Below are 21,748 nucleotides of genomic sequence, written 5' to 3'. Positions count from 1 at the left end.
TTATTGAATTTTGCACAAATTTTAAAAAGATTTAGGATACAGCAAATCACAGAGCGTGGCCTGAGAAAAATAAACGAGAGGTAAAATACCGTGCACCCTTGGTGTGTTTTCTAAATACTGCTTATTTCTTAGTCTCGTGCCCAGTAACCATGCAATACAGAATACGTATCAAGGAATCGAAAGACCGAACAGTATTTGATGGCAAATTAACATTTGTTGCGTTAATTCAAAAGTCTTTACTCATATTCAATTATTTATGTTATAATCCTTGATTAGTAGTGCCTTCAAAACACTTCTTTTCCTATTTTCCTATTTCTTATTTTCTAGCTAATAACAGATACTCAGAACAAAGCTTTTAATAAACTATTCTTGATCATGTTCACGCCCCACCGCAAAGACTACGAACTTCCCCCAAATGTACGAATTCTCTGTTCGATTGGAACCCAGCAGCATGGACAAACAGCTTTGCCATTTCTCCCATACTCTTCACTGCAACTGGCACACATAACTTGGTGTGCACATGGCAAGAAAACTACGGAAACCTGATCTTTTCCACATATAACGCATTCTCTATCAGTATTACCGGCGGCTTCTTTTCCAGAAAAATCCGGCACGTTATCTAATTCTTGCAGAAGCTTAGCAATTATCTCTGTGTGGGGCTCTGCATCCTCAGACTCGCTTGTAGGCAAAATAGCCGACTGTGCAGATGCTTTAAGACACGAAATCTCCTGCTCCAGTCTTAAAAGATCGTCCTTGCGACGCTGGAAATCTATCTCCATCTTCAGGCTTAAAGCCTTAAGGTTTCTTTTTCTATTAGCCTCAGCTGCTTCCATAGAACGGCGTTCCTCTTCAATCAGTGCTAAGGCTTCCTCCTTAGCCTTTAACTCTTCACCCCTCATGACCTGTCATAAGGAATTATTACGCAGAATAAAGGATTGAAGACAAGCATATGTTCTGATACACAAATAGTTTAATTATAAAGTAAGTTCGGGAAAAGAGGACTACCGAGCAGAAAATTAAGAAAGCACTAGAGAAAAACTGCCATTTTCATGGAAAAGAGGTTGAATGGTTAGAAAGTTGCATTGAGTGCATTCAATGCGGACAAAACTGTATCAATACTAATCGGTCAGAATGCAAAGAACTGAAGAAAATTTAGGCATATCCATGACAAATATTCATATGATTCACTTTCTAGATTACGAATAAGAAGACACAACGCGTGTGTGATCATCATAGACTAAAAGACATTAATTCTTCACACATCCGTCAACAGGCATATATACACATATACACACGGCTATACCTGATAATTTGGAGCCCTTTTCTTAATTAACGTGAGCAAATCAAGAATATTAGTATAATTGATAAATTCATTCAAGAGAAATCACTTCAATTTTGGCTGATTTAAAATAAAAATAACAGACAAAGCATATAATCCAAAAAACACCATGCATGTGTATATACATTTATACACATCCCAAGAAGCATATGCACACGCAATGTACGAGAGGAATTCAAAGCACCCTGTTGAGATTGTAGGTGCCGTTCTGTGCCTTGCCCAAATATCCAAGTCAGATACGTGTCTCATTGAACAAAGCTCCTCTTTTTTGCTTTTGATGATTCAATGTACATACACTGTTCTGTTACAAGCACAGACATCCTAATGTAATGGACAAAAAAAAAAAACCACGACAATTTTATGGTAAATACTACACCAAACCAGTAATATACAAACGCAAACTCAATCAACATTAGACAAGTGTCAAAATCACTTAACAAACTCCAAATTCAGGTTAGATACATTCAATGGTTCATCTGAAAATAGTTCAAAGCCATTATGCAGAAAATGTAGATTTCAAAATCGTATGAGCAAACCTCAGCTTCTTTTGCACGTTGTTTAATCTGAGCCAACTCTTCCTGTATCTCCAAAATCTTCTGCTTTTCATCTGAAATATCCTGTTTTATCTTCGCTTCCTGTTTTTCCCAAGCCAGAAGCTTCTTTAAGCACTTCTTCTCCCTTTTTGCAATTTGCAAGCAGCTTGCGACATACTCTGATGCACTTAGTTTACATGCTTCTAACTCTGCTTTGATTTCAGCTTTTTCCGTCTCAAGTTTCCCAACTCCTGCAGTTGCTAGATCCATTTGACCACAAGCCTTTCTCAAGGCCTCCTCCATTTCTAAGAGTCTCACCATGGTAGGGTCCTCAAGCTCCTCATCTGCCTCTTTCCCCTTCTTCAGTCTTTGATTCTCCTCTCTTTCTATCCTGAATGTTTTCAGCTCAATTAGGTAGCTGTTTAGCTTTCTTGCGGCTTGGATTGCCTTCTCATGTGCCCAATCTTTCCGCTCCTTGACCTGTTTCTCAAGATCCTTTATCTGATGCACTAGAGTGACTATCACCGAATGCTTCTCATCTTCTGCCACAAACTCCAAGTTCTCATCAATATTTAGATCATGAAATTTACTCAGCACCGACTTCAAGTCATCATGGCCATTCATATTGAGAGAATCACCAGGCAGATCACCAAGGACTGCAGACACAGAAGCAGATGAAGAGTCCAATTTCGTAACAGTCTTAACGGCAGGAAATTTTCCTTCATTTGACTGCACATGTTTTGAGTTGGCCCTGTATCCATCAGCAAACGCTACAACATTGCTTTTCAACGAACAAATCATGGCAGGAGTAAGATCAAATTTTTTCGGGAATTCAATGTCTCTCTGTAAACGTAAAGTCATCTCCTTACCACAAAAGAACCCTTTCAAAGGAATATCTGAGCCTCCCTCTTTTCTAAATCCCCCTTCCTCGTTCTCAAGCTCGGTTAACGGAGGAGGACACATGCTTACAAAAGGAACATGGATGGTAATTGCCTTTAACACATTGTAATCGCTCATGAGGAGACACCACATAGCATCACCCTTGCCTAACTCGAGTCTCACTTCTTGCAACAAAGACACAAGATTCATCAGAGTGTGCTCCTCTAGCTTCTTCAAATCAGAGAACGCAGGCTTCAACTCATACATGTCCAAGCTCCCCTTTTCTAAACAAGACAAGGTGTTGTGCAGAAGGTCTGTCGCCAAATCGTTGGCGCCATAACAATAAACATTGTACAGAATCGCTTTCACTGCAATATCCTCGTTGTGCCCCAAAGCAACAAGCTTTGACACAGTATCGTTGTATATAATTTCCATGCGTTTTAATGAAATGTCTTTCAATTGAACCTCATTGCACAAAAACCAATTGGATGAGTCAACATTAGGGTTTGAATCAGAAATGGGACCCTTGACGTCATAGTATTTATAGGGCACCATCCATCCATTGTCCGAATTGGAAGATGAGTCTTTCATCCAAATTGCTTTCCAATTATCTTGATTGTTTGTGTTCTTCACACTGAAACCCATATTATTATCATAATTTTGTGAATGTGAAGTAATTCAACACAACGAGATAAAGACGAAATGAAAATAAAAATGAAAAGGAATAAGAATAGTAACACTCACACGGGACTATCGGAGAGAATATTATCACTGTAATTCATTGCCCTCTTCTATATGTCCCGTTGAAGATAGAAGAGAGCAATGAAAATCTGAGTGCCGAGTTCAGCTTGTATCAGTTCTATCACTCAAGTTCAGTGAAGTTCAGTGAAGCTCAATGCCACCGCAAATTTTCGTTTCGGGTTTGGTCAATTTATAGCTTTCTCTATGTGGGCCCTCACCTTCAAAAATATTTGGGCCAGCCTTGACTATTGCTTTTAGCACCTCCGGAATTATTTTCCACACTTCCCTATCCCACTGAATGCCGAAAATATTATTACACTTTTCTTTTCTTCTAAAAAGGCTATTAATGTATTTTGGGAAATATTGGCAAATATATATTACAGTATTAATTTCTGAAATACATTATATAATATTTGATCGTTTACTCTCTGCTCATTATGATATTATCAAAATTGTATTATTAAATAACAATCCCATTTTTTAATTTTAAAATGTCTTTTTTTATATATTTTATTGACAAATTTTAATACATAAAGGTACCTATAAATCGTGATCTAAAACACAAAATCGGAGAGTAAAATGAATAAAAATAGGCAAAATCATTAAACAAGTCAAAACTCCATGCACCAAAATGAAAGAACCAGGATCTTCAAATCCTTGCAAGCTTCATTGATAACACTTTACACAAAAGGATAAACATGAGGTAACAATGATGCTAAGAGATATAATACAATTGATGAATAAAGAATATTAGCACAGAAGGATAAATATATTTCACCTACTTGATGAAAGATAAATCAAATGAAATTTAACATAGAGAGAGTAAATTTCTAAAAAATTGTACAATTGTTCCAATTTATAGAAAATTTGTTTATTCCTTTCTAAATTCTCAGTTTTAATTTTAAATTTAGTTCATTTCATTTAATAAGTAGTTTAAAAATTATTTTTCACTTATCTCAATTGACTTTTATCTTTATTTATATGTCTCACTTTCTTAACAATTTATCTCTTAATAGATTTTATACTTAAAATTCAAATTGGATGTGGAAAGATAACAAGGTAATGTAAAGTCATTACTACGTGTCTACATAGTTTCAGTTTGAAACTGAAAAATTAGTTTTTTAAGTAATTTTTCATTTATGTTTCAAATCTGTACGATAATATTTACATTTAAACATATTATATTTTCTAATATTAGGATGTGGTTAGTGTTTGCATTATGTGTTACATTTTACTTGTTTAAATCATTTCTAAAATATATTTTTAAAAGGGCTAAATATATTTATAATTTATTGATTTGCATAATTAAAATTTGTCTTTGTCATAAATTTTAATATATTTTAATTTTTAAATTTTAAAAATAAATAAATATAATTCTTTTATGTGTTAATCAACATTTTGAACTGATATTTGAGTTAGGATACGTAAATAGTGTAAATAATTTATATGCAAGTTCAAAATATTATTTAACATGTCAATAAAATTTGAGGTATTTAAATAAAGTGCATCAAAACTTAACACATAAATTTCAATTTTATGTCAAAATTTAAAAAGTAAGAATATATTTATATTAAACCATAAAATGAGTTTAGAAAATAATTTTGGGAGAAAATCGAAGAAAACTATATTTACTTCTTCCCCATTCAAGTCCAATAGTTTAGTTCCCAAAGTATATATGCATTTTTGTTAATACTTTATTCTATTCCTTCATACTCCGGAACCCATAACTTTTTCCTTTCTATCACTTATTCTTTCATAACTTTTCTTCCGTAGATAGTTATTATTCTATTAGGATAAGAACTACTCAATTTATTTAGGTATATAAAAAATGTATTACGTGTGGGACGAAATTATTACTAAAAATAACATAAAGAAGGAAGATGAACAGGGACTACCGGGCTAAAAAGTGTTTAAGTTAAAAATATTTGTGTAATATGTTTTTTTTTGGTTGGAATTGATTTTTTTATTTCGTTATTTATTATTCCATTGTTAAGGTATTATTTTGATATCATGTAGTGTCAACTTTCATGAAAATAACTCAGTATCTTCAAATATCACACGTATAATTCAAAAGTAAAAATAAATTTTGGTGATTGAAAGTGGTATTATTAATGGTACATTCGATTGTTCCCGAGTAGAAGATAGGATAAAGAGAATATAATGGATTTGACCAATCCACCAAATCTTTCGTCAAATTTAGCAAAACAACAATGCTTTTATAGGAAACATGAGAGGAAATTAATGATTAATTCTTTCATCTTACTCAGACAATTTTTCTAAATTATTGAGTTTCGATTAAGTTGAGTAAAATAAATAGTAAAATATATCGTACTTTTTGAAGAAGTTAAATTCCCTTTTCATTTTGGAAATATATCTTTCTAAAATATTTTGAAAAAGAAAATAATATTTTTCTAAGAGGCTAACACTTGTTATAACTAAACGTGTTACATATAATATATTTCAACAGAAACGAGTCTCTTATTCATTTAAATTTAGAATAAATCCATTTAAATGGATTCAAAACAACATAGATTTGAATTAGTACGGATATAATTTCAAATTTTGAATCTTTTGCCTGTCTTGTATAATTCTAAAGAAGTGAGTGAACAAGATGAAAACACAAGACATCTTCAAAAAAATTTCAAGACCACAACATTTTCGTTATACTAGTGCAATGTTAATTGTTAAAATCAACATACATAAACAACTTTTCCAGATGAATTTTTATTTCTCTATCATCGTTTTATACCAGTTGTAGCAGCCCTTACTTTTGCCAAATAATTTCGAATTCAAATTGTTTATTGTAACAAAGAATTTATATGAATATCACTATTAAAAAAATTATTAATGTTATGAATAGTTGTATTATTCAAAAGCTTAGCCATGTTTATCTCCAAAGTGAAGAGTGTACATTCAAAAACCGATAATGTTAAGGGTGGGAAGAAAATGAAATAGAAAAGAATGTAATTTTTTTTTGGGAAAAGGGAGAGATTGGAATTTTGGTAAAAGAAGTGAGACAGAGAGGACCACAATTTTAGATTAAGAGCCATCATCCTTATCTCTCATCTTGTATCTTAGTAATAATAATTCCGTAGGAAAATGTTAAAGGTGGTCCTTTACTGCTTCACTACATCATACATACTCATGGACTTTTCTGAGTTATTAGAAACAGGTATATAAAGAATTAGTATTTTTTTAACTTCAAAATCTCGAAACAAGTAATTTCTTTTTATATAATGGTAAACTTTATCACATTTATCTCATACTTCAATTATTTCATGTACAAAACAATTAAAACTTTAAAGAATTAAATATATATTTTTCCTTTAATTTTAAATTTTTAGTAAAAATCAAAAATAATATTTTTTTTTAAATTTCAGACTAATTTAGTCTCTCAATTTTAGAAATACATGAATTTAGTCTTTTTAACTCAATTTTGTTACATAAGTTTAGTTGAGATTTCAAACATATGTCATAATAACATCTCAACCAACAAATGTAACAAACAGTAAATAGTATAAACAATTTAAATATCATCATGAAACGTGTTTAAAATTTTAAATAAATTTAACAAAATTGAGTTAAATTGACTAAATTCATGTTTTGTACTTTTAAAATTGTTTAGAATAATCTAAGTATGAATCAAAGTCCTACATTAGATAAAATAAATAAAATTAAACATCATATAAGAATAAAGACGCATAATATCATTATTTTAAGATTTGATATTAAAAATTAAATATTTTATATATGTAAGACTATAATATATATATATATATATATAATTCATTAAAAATTGAAATATTAAATTAAATCAAAATTAAAAAAAATACTAAATCTAATTTATCATATTTAACTTTAGAATATGATAAAATATGACAAAGTGCGTTCTACAGCGCTGAAATCTTAGAAGAGGAATCTAAAGAGTGTTGGTAATTATCTTAGGTGGACTCGAGAGTAGGACCAAAACAACTGAATACCCTTTAAATTAATATCTGTCGTATCTAACATATTTTCTTGGCCATTATTTTTCTCGAAATGTCCTCGTACATATGCTATAACTCTCTCTATCTCTCTCCACTTCAGCAGTAACAGTTGACAAAGGCGTGTGCTTGCCCCCACCTGGGACTACACCATTCTATTTAATCTCATTTCTTTTTTGCTTCTCTTCCATCTTCTTCTTCTTTATTCCTCCCTTTTCATTTCTTTCATGCATGGCTTCCTAAGGGAAACAAAACTTGTCGTTTGACTGTTACGTTAACCCGTCTGCAAATTTAGTTCCTTTCACAATCTGCTTCATAAAAGGTTTCTCTCTTGCCCTGATTCTGCTGCTATTAATGCCAAGTTATAGTTCATTTTCCATGCTTTCTTATGCCATCGTCATGTTTCAGGTTTCAGTTTTTTCCAGGAATTGTTCAATGGGAGGAGAAAGAGTTTTATTCTCTACGTAGAGTTTGGTAAAGATAGTATCTTGAGATAATGCCGGTTCCACTTGCCCCCTACCCCCGCCACCTCCATATACGCCTCCACCAAGTGGTATCTTTTCTTTCTCTTCTCTTTCTTTCTTTCTTTCTTTGCTCATTCATGTTGGTGGTAGAATGATAACACAATTATTATTTCCATAAAAATCAAAAGTCCAATTTTTGCTTGTTTTGAAGACCAAGTCCCTTAGAACGATTCCCAGATATAAAACAGAAATGCTCAATTCACCCAAAGGAGGGAGCGGAGAATGAAATTTCGTTTCCCAGATGGAATATTGAACAAGAAGATGTGTTTAGTACAGTTCTGTGTTTTCCATTTTGAAAAATTGGACCTTTATTAATGACACGATGAATGCTAGAACATTCATTGCCATGGCATCAAAGAGAAGGGAAAAAAAAATGGTCATTTATTTAATACTTGCGAATAACTTATGTCAAAAGATTCCTTAACTAGGTCCGCAGAGTCAACTTGTCTGTTCTGGGTGTAGAAACCTTCTGCTTTATCCAGTTGGAGCCACCTCTGTGTGTTGTGCTGTTTGCAATGCAGTCACAACCGTGCCACCACCTGGTACGGTGCACTTTCTCTCTGTAATTCTTGTTATTTAGGAAGTTCAACTTGTTACCTATTCAAATTTTTTGAATCAACCGAGTAAGATGAAATCATAAGCATTTGTTGCATATGCACAGAAATGGCCCAGTTAGTGTGTGGAGGCTGTCACACTTTACTCATGTACATCCGTGGAGCCACAAGTGTGCAATGCTCTTGCTGTCACACAGTCAATCTAGCTTTGGAAGGTATTAAACCATAAACAGCTTGATGAAATTTGGATTCTCTACTGAATTCTGAATTTTCTGTGTTGTTCTGTGTTATTATTTGAGTCATTACTTTGTATGTATCAACATTGTAACAGCAAATCAGGTGGCACATGTCAACTGTGGGAACTGTAAGATGCTACTGAGGTACCAATATGGAGCAAGATCCGTGAAATGTGCCGTTTGCAGTTTTGTAACATTAGTTGGGGTCAGTACAATCTCTTCTTTGGTTAATACTTTACAGTGTCAGATTCAAAAGTACTTTTTTTTATTAGAGCAACCGTGTAATTTTGTTATGCATTCTTCCTTTCTTAGCAACTTAGTGCGATAATTTGACCTGCATTCTTATATGCATCTTGCTTACACTGTTGTTACCGAATGATGCAGGCCTCAACAAGTACTGCTGAGCAGAAATTCAGTACTTAAATGGTTGAATCGTTCTTTAAAATGGGTTGCAGGCACCACTACCTTGGTTTTAATTGTTACAACTCATCACTCTTGAGGAGTAACGAGTGCATATGTGATATCAGAGAAAATTTTCCCCTCAAATGTATGAACTGTTTTTCCCTTTACTGAAATAATTAAATAATTTTGGTATATTGGTGTACCATGTACTGCTTTATTTGTAAGCAGTGTAAGCCTCTTAAGGAATCGATGTCGCCCCAACAGTGTCAATGTCAGTGCAGTTTTATATAGTTCTCCAATATCGAAGGTAGTGTCTTCCTAAAAGATACTTTGGAATAACTATTTGTGATAAGATTATTGATTCTGAGTGCTTTAGAAAATTGGCATATCTTTAGATAAGGTTTATCTTCCCTTGCTGATACTTGGTTTATGAAGCTTGAAGCAGAATCAAACACATCATTTGTTTCTTTCATGTAGCATTTTAGTTCCTCTTGAATCAACCAAAGATCCTCAAGAAAAAGAGTAAAATTTCTAACAGAACTTATCCTTCATCAGGATGGGGTTGTAAAGAACACAAAGATGCCAACAAATTTATATAAAAAGAGAGGTTAAAAAGGAAACGAAAAAACCAATCTTATCTCTGAATCGCAACATGGTCACCCTTTTTGGTAGATTAACTCAAGAAACGTGTTTTTCGGCATTCAACTTGAAGCGTTATGAGGTAGAAAAAACCGATGAATGTGAATACTGATATGGACATCTCTTCTTACGTTAGTGGTTTCTTTGATATTGCCCCGTGTTCTCCAACAGCCTTGAATATGTCACTGCTCACTCGGTTTAATAGTCGTGTTCCACTCGTTTTAAAATGTCGCATTCAATGAAAATTAGTCTTTGGTAAGTATAAGACGTGCATCATGAGGTTAAGACTTAAGGTAGTCGTCTCTTCACTATTTCTCGTGTGTTGCTACATACTATTATAGTCATATAACAAGTGCTTGTGACTGTGGCTGCAACGCAGTATCTTCTCAATCAGATATGAGAGTTCGCTCAGTTCTATTATCATTGATGAAAAAAAATCAGCATTATCATTGAATTCTAGACTTTTTAAGTAAGAAATTCAAATGATAAATCACTTGCAGCAACAATTTTTTCAATTACCATACTTTATGGTAGCAATATCAAAACATTTTCTCGCAAATTTCGTCTAATTTCCTATTTTCCACTATCGCAATTTAACTCCATATGAAATACCACCTTGAACGACCTTCATCTATCATCCTTCAGGTATACATATTCGTGTAGCAGAAACTAACATCCCCTTACCTATAGGGTTATGTTAGTTGACATCATTTCCTATTCTTACCAATTTTTCAGATATCCCTTACACACAGTAAACAAAATATATAATTCTAATCATTAGGCCAATTGTTCTAACTAGGCCAACCACCTTGGAATTACACACCAATCCAGAAGATTAGTAAAGGTCGAGAATCTTGCATTCAAACAAGATTTTCAACCTTGAGCAGAAGTGCTGAACAACAAACAGATAACTCCGTATTCTTTAAACATTCAGATGGTACGCCGATATCGATGGCAACTTTTCTCAGATTAAATTTCATTTAATTAATTTAATAAGTATAGCAACAGTTTAAGCATTAGCTAATAGTAGCCAGAAAGGAATTAGCAAGTACAAACTGTCACAATTAGTTTGAAGAATAGCACGTCCAGGATTTCAGTACTTAATGGAGACTACCATAATTCACAAGATTTCATAGCTTCTTTGTGGATCTCACACGTGGTCCTCTCAGCCAAGATACCCATCTATGTTACTCAATGTCTAGCAAAAACAATCGCCAGACCTACAAATCTGACAGCCACCGTAATGTAGCTTGGACATGAGATTTGGAAGTTAAATTTGTTGGGAACCATTACCTTCTTTAAATTGTACATTTAACTCCCACAAGCTTTCATCAAGTGTAGCAATTCCCAAACATACTCATAGCTAGTAAAAAGACAGCTAAATTGCAAAAAGGAACCATGAAGTAAAGCCCAGTTAAAATGTTAGTGTTTAACTACAGATTCCACAGTATGCACAACTAAACAGAAAAAGCCGAATGAACCAATATCCGAACCAATGTTTACTACAATCTGCCTTGGTGTTCCACACAATGAAGAATAATTTTCCCATCTAATAGGATTTGTTTGTTCACTCTGACTTCCTTGGTCCCCTTCTTCGATTTAAACCTTGCCTGTGTTTTATGATGATCTTCTCCAAGTACTTCTGGCGTCACTGACAATACCTCTTCAAGGAATTCATCTGCCAAATCTCCATCTTCGTCCATCCTAAGACGCTTAGCATACCAACCCAGACCCTGATGAAGAGAAACACAACAGCCCAAAAATATTAAACACCTGCTGGCAGTAAATTACTAGACAAGGGAAAATTTATCTGAACATGATACTCCCAGACTTAATTACTAGGCAATGGAGACAAAAGAAAATGTAAGAGGCACAAGCATAAGGTCATGAATGCCCCAAAATCCCTAGTTTGCAACTATATTTCCCCTCCCCTCTTTCATCTATCATTGATTGGAGTCGTGTGTTAACTTAAAGCTGTTTATTTTTTCCTAACTCGTACATAGTACGTCCAAATGTTGTGACTGTAATAATAGAAGCTATCCGCCAAATAGGCTGGGCATAAAAAAAGCTGTAATGACAACTCCCAATCATGAAACAAGGATAAGATTCACTGATCATGAGCAGAACAGACCTGATAGCTACTTTTGAAACAAAATATGGTACAAAGCGAACTGTCTAAGAATTTGCCATTACCGATTCAAGTTTTAAATAATCCCCTCCCCATACTCGTCTTTGAGTTTGGGTTAAGGAATGTTAAGTACATCCATTCATGCAATCAAGTGAGGGACATTGACGGCAGATTTAAACTCTAATATTATACGTAGATGAACTAATTCCAGTGGAATATGATAAGAATCACCCCTCCGCCAATGGTAGGACACCTCCAACCTAATTTTGCTATGTTAAAGTACAAATAAAAGCCAAATGCTGTCAATTTTTACAAAAGTGTTCAGCTTCCCCTAGCAGCTAGAAAAAAGAGTGATCCTCATTAACAGCACAAAGTAAGAAAATAAAGACAAAAGCAGTTATCCACATTGGCACTGCAACATTACAAAGTCATACCAATCTACTATTTTCCTGAAGAAATCAGATATCATAACATCCTCTCAAGATAACTGAAATAATAGATCTTGAATTTCAGCTTCGGAGGTAGGAAGTCCAAGAGAAAACAAAGGGCTGGATTATCTTTCCCAAACACAAACATTATAAGATACTTCTTTTAATCTCAAATATAAGAGAAAAAAAAGGTTGAGAGATGGATTTAAGTATAAGCAAATTTCAACTAACTTTACCTATCTGTCTTCCGTCTAATTGAGATTTTATTCCAATGATTCTCTTATTTTTATGTAGTTTAGGAAAAATGTCTGTGTTTCAAATGAAGAACAATTAAACTAAACTGACTAATTTATTTATTTTTTGTATTCAAGACCCGAGGAAGTACCATTTTAAAAAAAATGTTCATTGGAGTTCCAATCGTAAAAAGGGTTCCATTTGTCGCGTACGAACATACAAAAGTACTCAACACAGGAACTATAGACTCGGGTTATTTACAATCCTAACAATACAATTTGAAACCAGGATTAAAAGATATTACTAGCCTCTGCACAGTCCCAAGAATTCACAAGGGCCTTGATATCCCAAATACACAAAAGTAAGCACACGAGTTTGCTATTTTCCTTTATCATATCCATGCACTCGTGCTAGACTTAATCCATTTTCTGTAAAATTAAATTATGTAGAAAAAAGGTCAACAATTACAAATGAGGTATAAGATCCAAGCAATAATTGTGCCGCTAACATGACATGAATTTTTAGGTTTCCCAAATTTTAAATGCATGGTTATAAAACCCAACAGAATTGGAATGATGAGAAAGAAAGGACCTGAAGTCCGCCGTCGCCAGACGTAGAGGGAGTGAGAACAGGTGGGAGGTGGTGGCGATCGACGACGACCTGGGCAGGGACGCTAAAGCCTTTACGAGGACGACCGGTTTCTCTGACTCGATACGGTGTCGTACTAGGATGGCCATCGTGTTCATCGGCGGCGGAATCCTTGGAATCGTGATCGTGGTTTCCAATCCCTAGAAATCCAGCAATCCTTCTGAACAGTCCCATGAATCAAAGAGGGTATAGAGAAAAGGCGTGGTGTTTGTTGCAGCGAGCCAAGATCCCTCTGCACTGCACGCGTTTGCTTGCACTTTGCAGCTGCAGTCGTTGCACGAAAGATGAGATACCATGGGACACTATATACACCCAACCAAACCAATCCTTCACCTTCACTTTCTATACGCTCTGCATCCCTCCATCTTCCTTTTCATTTTTTATTATTCTATTTTTCAGTTAAATTTTATTTTTTCTTAAATAATATGTGATATCTTTTTATGATATAAATTATTAAATTAAAACGCTAACACATCATTGTATCTAAACTTTGACTTCATTAGATATTAATTTTACATTTTAATAAATTTCTTATGATTATATTTTTTTCATTATTTTTGCAAATTTTTATTATTATCGTCCCGAGATTATTTGTACCTTTTTATTATCTAAAATGATTTAACCATTATATTATATTCGAATACTACTTGAATATATATAATTGTGAATGGAAATTGTGAGAAGAATTCCTCGTACAAACGAAACTAAGAATATACTAACCCTGCCCCTTGCTTGTTATGTCATAACCTTGATTTTCTTATCTCAAAGATGATTTCTTCCCTAACCTTGATTTTCTTATCTCAAATATGATTTCTTCCCTTGAAGCAACGAATCATCACATACTTACAAGTAGTGTCTCCACATATTTATCTTTTCAATGCCTACATTTAGCGCGAAAAAAACAACTACTGAACGCGCCACTATCATTAAAATAAAATACAATGTGTACAAGGGAGATGGGATCAATTAAGAGTTTACATGAACAACCTGGCCTTTGACTCATTTTTCACAACCACAATCATTTGACGGCACTCTATGTGATGATGCTAAGAAGAAACTCAAGCTATAACTGGTAACTGCATTTGGATTTGCTTCCATCTCCACCCATTAATCTGATGTTTTTCCATGTGACGACTAGCACCTTACCTCGTACGATCCTGCCTTTGTTATATACCGAACCCACTCAACAGTGTTGTATCCACTCTTTTCCCACACCTTCAGAGAGTAAATTACAAAAACCACTGAGTTCTAAGAAAAACATGAGGCGTCCACATATCAATGTTAAAAACAGAAAAGAAAAGCCTCTTAAATCAAGTTGGATACCTTACCTTTAGAAAACGGACACGTAAACCAGATGCCGTGAACATGGGAACCTGCATTATGAAATATAAGACTTATACGTCAAGCTACTATATAGGAAGCAAGTGTTTCGAGACTGATTCTCAACAAGAGAATGTGAAATATTAGATCAGATGTCATCCCCGCAGCAGAGGGCCAATGTCCACCAAGCTTACCCAAAAAGAAAAAAGGAAAGTTTAAAAAAATATATATTTTGTCCGGAGAGAGAAAAGGAAAGACCATTTCACTTCTCCTAGATCGACGAATGAACTGAATATATATTTATATAGTAATGAATTTACAGGTCCCAAGCCCTGATTACTAATTTCCGTAATTGACATGTATATAATAAAACCTGATTAATTACACGTCCAACCATTTTCATGAATAAGCTTTCACTGATACTTCTAAGGCAATCAGGATGTTCCAGCCATTTTCATGGAATTTGTAAAAACAACAGAAAACAAACCTGAAACTCCATCTGAATTGGCGGTCTAGTCCAAGATTTCTTTTCTGTCATCGTGGAAATAAGTTCAACTTCTGCACTCAAGGTCGGCTCAGTTTGCCCAGGAAATTTTCTTAGTCTACAAATTAAGAATAGAATAGGATGTTAATACCGAAAGCCACATTAAATAGTGCCCATGACAAGTTAAACTAGAAAATAAATCTGGGAATCCTATCCTATCGTACTATGTAAAACAACATATTTCAAGCATGAATAGTAACACATTTAAACATGATTACTAAAACATAAAATTAGCAAGTAACAGCATACATTTAGGTTACTCAAGATGCTGAATTAGGGTCGGAAAACCACTTTGTTTCACATAGTAATCATAACAAAGTGAGACTCTTACTTCCAAACCAAACAATCAATAGCTGCATTATATTTTGCTCGACCAGATGTGACTGTGAAACTCGTTTTTGCTGTTTGTTTCGGCACAGGAATTTTGACAACAACCCCTAGTGCAAACATCTTTGCGCCAAAGACACTCTTTACCTGAAAAGCATGTTAATAACTAGTAAAACGAATGAGGGGTAGATGACATTCAATATGTTTGACCTTCAAAGTTTAAATTTTCAAACCTTAACATTTACTTCCATCCTTGTTCGACCAAGTTCCTTGATAGTGGGCAATACTTTGAAGGGAAGATTAACACCCTCGGTGATACGATATCTATCAATATAAAATAATCTTATATCAGACAAGACCAATGCCACTTCTGGCACCGTTAAGAATTCACCTGGTCCTAAATCACTTGTGATTTTATATACCAAGTGGTGCAAAATGGTAAAATATACTTCTTGGAGCTACTAAATATCATTTGAATTCATGATGAACCTAATGCTGTGCAGAAAATGAGAATCACTTCAATGCTACAAACGTTATGAAAGGAAGAAAGTAATCTAACAACAGGGAGCATAACCATCTTTCTAAATAAGTGAACCTACGATGATAATAGACTGTGAACGGTATGAGCACCCGATACATTTCCATTGCAAAATTAGGTAATAGCAAACAAGCTAAATTGTAGAAAAGGCAAGGAAAACCTAACAAACTAAAGAAATGGATGTTTGTAAGGCAGATTTCTGATGCACCCCTTGACTTAGCTCCTTGGTATTAAAGAGAACTGGATTCCAATATGAACCAAAGAAAAAATAGTTTTCAATGTTGCGTTTGATGGTCTTTTGAGGTGTCATAGAAGGAATAGAACTCTTCCTTAGAAGCTTAAATCATATCATAGATATGTCAGTAATCCATTGTCCCATTTTAAGTTTGGTGATGAAGATCTACCAAGAAATACATTTCTTCTACCGAGAAATACATTTCCAAGTGCCTTGTAGAAAAACCAACAAAGAGTTATTTTGAAATAGTTAATCAAGAAGAATAACAGCAAGGAAAGAAATCATAAATCCATTTATCCACCTGCCCCCTTTTCCCACCAAAGCATGTTTGCAAGAAGTTTGCTGTAGGTTCACAAAATTCAAGAGAAGGTAAGAGCTTACTTCATTAGTTCAAATTCACCATCAGGTGGCACAAAACTAACTGTCTTCTCTGAGTTGAACCTTGTCAGATTTACACATTGATGGAAAGTTACATCATCAAGCTCAATAGTTTTACCACTGCAAAATGGATTTTGTTGACAGCAGAAAACAATATTACTATTATAGTAGAGCAAATAAAACATAAGGATGAATTGTCCTCCCAGTACGACACACAAGATGGACTACGCTTTAGAAGAGAAAAAGTAAACACACAATTCCCTACAGTAATATAACAGGACAAACACGTGTTTCAAATGATAATGTAAAAAGAAAATGTGGGAATCATGTTCAAATGAAAACTACCTTTTAGTAGGACGAGATTTAATTTCTGACTCTTTCTCGAGGCCAATCTTGTCATTCAGACCCAACTTCAAATCAGGCATTCCAGAAAGAAAGCACTTCATAAGAATCTTCCCCGTAACATCACAGCGTAGAACAACACCTAAAATCATCACAATTAACACATAATCAAGCAAGCATCAATGTTGTGGAGACAGGAAAATTCATGACCTACCCTTTGAAGACATAAGAAGATTCACGCTCTCCACAATATCCAAGAAGACCTGCAATGGATAAAAGATGTAAATTTGCAATAGTAAGGCACTAATGACAAAGAATGGAAGATACTACACAGCTTGCCTCGTTCTTTTTGTATACAAGGCCTTCTCTCCGCCAACCAACAGCACCAGTAACTTGTAAAGTTGCATTTGGAACAGGTCTATCTAAAGGCTGTATCACCCCAGGATTGCGCACAGTACAGGATGAATTATAGGATTTAGTTAGTTATTTAAACAGTACATCACATTAAGAAATGTAAACTCAAACAACAAACAAGTGGACAGACAGATAACATATGCACACACAGAGCCAGTAACATGTGAAATCACATTTTGCATAGGTATGTCTGTGGTGAGGTGTTTCCCTCTGTTTCCTCCAACAAAATGATATTTAGTATTTTCATATACTCATGCAAGTATAGATATTCTATTCTCTAAGGTTCCTTTTTCCTAATTTTGTTCATCTCAATGTAATTCATGCCAGTTCTATCAAGTAAACACCCGTGTAATTCAATGTATTTGTTTACAGTAGCATGTGCAGACTAACCTTGGATGAAAATGGGGAACGCACTCCTTCCTGAGTGATATAAAGCTTTAAGATTTCTGGAGAAAGATTTTGAGGATAACCAAAATCCATGATTTCTGCAAATATTAGTAAAATATTTATCATAAACTCATTCGAATTCAAATGATAAATATTTTTTTCGTGAGAACACTATTTAGTCTTTTATTATTACACAAAGTTTGAATTAGAAAAATATTTTATCCTGGTGTTTGAAATCCTGGATAACATGTAGCAATTAGCCCCAATAACATTACAGCAAGATAACCACTATTTTAAAAAAAAAATGTATAAAATATACAAGGAATTCTCAAAAGTGACAAAAAAAATTACTCAATTAGTGGCATTCAGAATCAATAAAAAAAATTCATAGGTGTGTCACTAAACAAAACATGCAGTAAATAACAACTAAATTCAAATATAAGTTTCCTCGAGAGGAATCATCGTAAATCACAATCTCTTAAATTCAAGTCTTCTTTATCATCTTCACTACTATAACAGCTGTAGATTTGAGCATTGGAAATGGAAATCCCAAAAAAGACTTAATGTCATTTTTCAAAGAAATTTCAGGAATCAACACATAGAATAGTGCTGCAACAGCCACTAATGAGTATGAGCCTGTAATTTGATTTTGCTGAGGCAGCCCCTATAGCAGGCAGGGGCTGCTCCACACTGCTACACTGCTATAGCAAAACTATAGCGCACTATTCACAAATGCAATCATATGAAACTAGCCACTTCTGTTACATTTCACTAGTAAAGCCCTAGTTCACACAGTGCCCCTGTGGCTACTGTTTGGTCTGCTTTATCCACTACGGAAGCCCCTGGCGGGGCCACTGTGCTGCTATAGGGCAGCTATTTAAACCTCTGTTTCTGTTTCAATCTGTTGACAAAACAGATAGATGCACAACAGTTGCCAAGCAACTGCACGGTTGCAGTTTCACATATGCATGCATATGAGACTAGCCGCTTCTGTTACAATTTACTCGTAAAGTCCTATTTCACTACCAATTATAAATATGGAAATTCTTTCAAATTCTGAAGAGCATATGAAATTACAAAATGTATTATTACCCTTGCTGCTAGCCTGAGGTTTTGTCACCATATATAAATGAATCAGTTTAGCAAAACATTCTTCATGTTTTGTCCCAGTGAAAACCCAGTTACATTAACTAGTGTATCTGTATGAAATATTTCCAGAAAATTCAAATCATATAACTATTTAGTAATGTACAAGTAATGTTCCTGCATCTACCTCTTCAGTTAAACCACTCACTTAAAGTTTGAACAGAAAAATAAAAACTTATCCAGAAAATATTCTTCAAACAAATGACAGATTTTGAAATTATAGGAAACTAAAACCCTTGAACTGACTTTCAGCATAAGCATGCATTGCAACATAAAATTTCAACGAATTTAATTCATCACCACATGATTACATACCATCTAGGAGCTCATAAATAAGTACAAAATTATTGCGAATTGCATCTTCATCAAAGGCACCGCCAAAATATGATTTAAATAGTGCAACTGCCTGCAACGAGGATATATATGTGATCATTTACACAACTATAAGTTAATGATGATCAAATATCTAGATTGAAAGACAGAATTCCATCTCCGAGCAACATAGACAGCAAAACCTTCATCCCAAAGTCGAGGAAGGATGTAATGAAAAAGACCCATGTCATGAATCCTAATTTAACTGATCAAGCTGCATCATCGGATAAGTTACAAGTTACAGAGGTAGCAAGAGGTTAAATACCTCAACAACAAACTTGAAAGCGCAAGCTACATTAGCATTGCTGCTGACAACAATCACGACGTAAACATTGCTGATCCTCATGTAAAAGAAAGAGCAGCCACCAATCTGCCTCACAGGACAAGTACCAAGTTCTTTTGTTTGCATTATATGTGTCCGAAAAGCATCAACCATATTTCCCCTGCAATGTAATACAATAAGTTAGAAGATGTGATATTGTTCCCCACGAAAATAAAAAATAAACTTCCGATAAGCGCAATCACCAAGTTCCAGGGTTCCAATAAGAGCATTCCAAAAGCAAAAGTTCCTTAATCCTTAACGCTATTCACTGGTTCTAGCTACATTATAGCAAAACTTCGTTCAAAATTGACACTGTTAAGTCCCTAAAGGTAGGTTTCGATTCTAACGTGCGGCGTAATTGTTTTCCTACAAGGAATTAGGACGAACCTAAGAGGAAGAGACAAGCAATTACAGTACGACTTACTTTCCAGAATTCTCCAAACACAAAAAAAAAAAAAGAATGTTGAAAACTGAGTCCTATAACGTTTAAGAGAGCAAACAGCAGAAATAATTCGCTTTGACGCTTTGACTTCACTGAGCGATGAGTAGGCGAAAGAAGGAGAAAAAAGAATAGATATTACCCAACATCGTCTCGGTAGAGGCGATTGATGAGAACGTCGCCGCGGAGGTTCAAGAAGTATATAGCGGAAGCAGCCACCGGCATCTCCAATCCGGTGTATCAGCTTCCAAATTCTCTGACGAAAAACTTTCGAAGAAGAGTAACAATCAGATGCAGATCTGAAGCTAGCAGCAGCAGCAGAAAAAACAATACCAACAACAACAGAAAGTGGTGGACGGAGAGAACCAAAGAAGGAAAGCAACAAAATGTGAAAAGTTACGAGTCAGCGTTTCTTAGCACAGCAACACTTCAACTCTGTTCCAATGTTCTTCTACAACACGTGGACTCTCCCCCAATGAGTTAATGAGTTTATTTAGTGAACTGATTTCTTTTTTATTTAATTATAAACAAAATACAACATGATATAAATTTTGCTTGAATGCTGTTCTTGAAAAATCTATGTAGTTCACTTAAAAGAAAAAATGTACCACTCATGTTCTATTTGGTAAAAACTTAATTCAATTATTTAATTTTGTTTGTTTAATTTAAGTTCTTTGTTATTAAAATTTTGAAATTAGTCTTGAATTTTTTTAATTCCTCCCTGTTATCTTTTTTTTATACCGACAAAATTAACATTGTTAATAAATAAAGATTGATGATTTTAATTTATATGCAACGAGCAAAAAATTGTTGTGTTTGTGGCTTTCTAGTTAAAAAATTAGTTATTGGTAATATTATGATTAAATAATTATAAAACGAGTAATATTTTCTTAAAACATATTTTCATGATATGTTAAAAAATAAAAATGAAATGGTACTACACAAAAGCTGGTAGTTGTGATGTAGGACATATTAAAAAATAAATAAACATATTTGTAAAAAAAGAAGGTTCGCATGTTTTCAGTTATTATGTTTTAAAAAATAAAAATTAAATAAAGAGGTAGCAGGAAAGTTAATTTATAAATATTTGACATCAGTTTTCAATATTTTTAGTATAGTCCTTCTTTCCTATTTAAATATTTGACATCAGTAAAATCTGTAGGCTTTATTGTAAAATCAGTGTTCTTTTGTTTAGTTTTTTTCTAATGAGAAAAAAAATCATTGTAGATATTTATAGGTAAAATTCGTAATAGATATTTAATATTTATGAATATTTATTATTTGTAGATAATAGGTAATAAATCAAGTATAGATATTATATTATTTTTATACGTAGATATTTGTTATAAAAAATTAAAAAATTTATATTTATATAACTGTAAATACATAGTATATGTTTATGTGATTGTATTATTTATTATTTAATATCTAATAGTAGTATCTTAAATAGAAGTGTAACCATAATAAAGTGAGAAATAGATGTGAAAGGGAGTTGATCTTGATAAATGTAGATTTGTGTATTACAATGGACTACATGATAAAAAAACAACACTACTTATCTTTTACATATGAAGATCATTTATCACATTTTTTAATCAATTTTATCATTGAATTAGGTAAAGTTTAAAAAATATATAAAAGTAGACAAATTATATTTTAAAATATAATTAAAAAAAATGGTATTTTTCAAACACGGTTATGCTGCTAAAAGATATC

The 21,748-nt window shown here is 33.7% G+C and overlaps 4 protein-coding genes across 5 annotated transcripts; 1 reads left to right on the top strand and 3 right to left on the bottom strand.

Moving 5' to 3' along the window:
• Window positions 1-164: 164 nt before the first annotated feature.
• LOC114169258 (MND1-interacting protein 1-like) lies at window positions 165-3,650 on the bottom strand. The gene is made up of 3 exons (XM_028054326.1): window positions 3,496-3,650; window positions 1,876-3,385; window positions 165-902 (listed from the first exon to the last, which is right to left on the bottom strand). The coding sequence occupies exons 1-3, from the start codon at window positions 3,531-3,533 to the stop codon at window positions 399-401; spliced, it is 2,052 nt and encodes a 683-aa protein (XP_027910127.1). The 5' UTR covers window positions 3,534-3,650; the 3' UTR covers window positions 165-398.
• A 2,941-nt stretch (window positions 3,651-6,591) lies between these two features.
• On the top strand, window positions 6,592-9,466 carry LOC114174628 (protein LOL1-like). The gene is made up of 6 exons (XM_028059456.1): window positions 6,592-6,664; window positions 7,969-8,028; window positions 8,428-8,541; window positions 8,661-8,768; window positions 8,885-8,994; window positions 9,174-9,466. The coding sequence occupies exons 1-6, from the start codon at window positions 6,592-6,594 to the stop codon at window positions 9,210-9,212; spliced, it is 504 nt and encodes a 167-aa protein (XP_027915257.1). The 3' UTR covers window positions 9,213-9,466.
• Window positions 9,467-11,127: 1,661 nt separating this feature from the next.
• LOC114166617 lies at window positions 11,128-13,635 on the bottom strand. The gene is made up of 2 exons (XM_028051371.1): window positions 13,212-13,635; window positions 11,128-11,563 (listed from the first exon to the last, which is right to left on the bottom strand). Exons 1-2 carry the CDS (start codon window positions 13,440-13,442, stop codon window positions 11,333-11,335), a joined length of 462 nt encoding a protein of 153 aa, XP_027907172.1. The 5' UTR covers window positions 13,443-13,635; the 3' UTR covers window positions 11,128-11,332.
• Window positions 13,636-14,063: 428 nt separating this feature from the next.
• LOC114166596 (AP-2 complex subunit mu) lies at window positions 14,064-20,490 on the bottom strand. 2 transcript variants are annotated; one of them, XR_003599972.1, is made up of 13 exons: window positions 20,175-20,490; window positions 19,537-19,714; window positions 19,215-19,305; window positions 17,757-17,851; window positions 17,292-17,381; window positions 17,167-17,215; window positions 16,956-17,094; window positions 16,614-16,730; window positions 15,693-15,783; window positions 15,382-15,606; window positions 15,076-15,190; window positions 14,597-14,641; window positions 14,064-14,483 (listed from the first exon to the last, which is right to left on the bottom strand). XR_003599972.1 is itself a non-coding variant. In XM_028051346.1 (13 exons), exons 1-13 carry the CDS (start codon window positions 20,255-20,257, stop codon window positions 14,403-14,405), a joined length of 1,317 nt encoding a protein of 438 aa, XP_027907147.1. In that variant the 5' UTR covers window positions 20,258-20,488; the 3' UTR covers window positions 14,064-14,402. The 2 variants fall into 2 exon arrangements, 1 of the variants encoding a protein (XP_027907147.1); XM_028051346.1 differs by having other exon boundaries at window positions 15,464-15,606; window positions 20,175-20,488.
• Between the last annotated feature and the right edge of the window lie 1,258 nt (window positions 20,491-21,748).

The sequence above is a fragment of the Vigna unguiculata genome, chromosome 2, assembly GCF_004118075.2.
Source record: "Vigna unguiculata cultivar IT97K-499-35 chromosome 2, ASM411807v1, whole genome shotgun sequence".
In the NCBI taxonomy this organism is placed as follows: Eukaryota; Viridiplantae; Streptophyta; class Magnoliopsida; order Fabales; family Fabaceae; genus Vigna; species Vigna unguiculata.
Note: the sequence above shows the minus strand (reverse complement) of the source record. Positions and strands in the feature narration are given on the sequence as shown.

What these genes read in the sequence shown, in the direction of transcription:
- LOC114169258 (XM_028054326.1), bottom strand. Translation starts at nt 3,533, where the DNA reads ATGAATTACAGTGATAATATTCTCTCCGATAGTCCCGT. An exon ending in ATTCTCTCCGATAGTCCCGT is followed by an intron (nt 3,386 to 3,495) that starts GTGAGTGTTACT and finishes TATGGGTTTCAG; the next exon opens with TGTGAAGAACACAAACAATC. An exon ending in AACGTGCAAAAGAAGCTGAG is followed by an intron (nt 903 to 1,875) that starts GTTTGCTCATAC and finishes TCCTTATGACAG; the next exon opens with GTCATGAGGGGTGAAGAGTT.
- LOC114174628 (XM_028059456.1), top strand. Translation starts at nt 6,592, where the DNA reads ATGTTAAAGGTGGTCCTTTACTGCTTCACTACATCATACATACTCATG. An exon ending in TTCTGAGTTATTAGAAACAG is followed by an intron (nt 6,665 to 7,968) that starts GTATATAAAGAA and finishes TAGTATCTTGAG; the next exon opens with ATAATGCCGGTTCCACTTGC. An exon ending in AGTCAATCTAGCTTTGGAAG is followed by an intron (nt 8,769 to 8,884) that starts GTATTAAACCAT and finishes ACATTGTAACAG; the next exon opens with CAAATCAGGTGGCACATGTC.
- LOC114166617 (XM_028051371.1), bottom strand. Translation starts at nt 13,442, where the DNA reads ATGGGACTGTTCAGAAGGATTGCTGGATTTCTAGGGATTGGAAACCAC. An exon ending in CTGGCGACGGCGGACTTCAG is followed by an intron (nt 11,564 to 13,211) that starts GTCCTTTCTTTC and finishes TCTCTTCATCAG; the next exon opens with GGTCTGGGTTGGTATGCTAA.
- LOC114166596 (XM_028051346.1), bottom strand. Translation starts at nt 20,257, where the DNA reads ATGCCGGTGGCTGCTTCCGCTATATACTTCTTGAACCTCCGCGGCGAC. An exon ending in TATTTATGAGCTCCTAGATG is followed by an intron (nt 17,852 to 19,214) that starts GTATGTAATCAT and finishes TAATATTTGCAG; the next exon opens with AAATCATGGATTTTGGTTAT. An exon ending in ATTGATTGTTTGGTTTGGAA is followed by an intron (nt 15,191 to 15,463) that starts GTAAGAGTCTCA and finishes CTTAATTTGTAG; the next exon opens with ACTAAGAAAATTTCCTGGGC.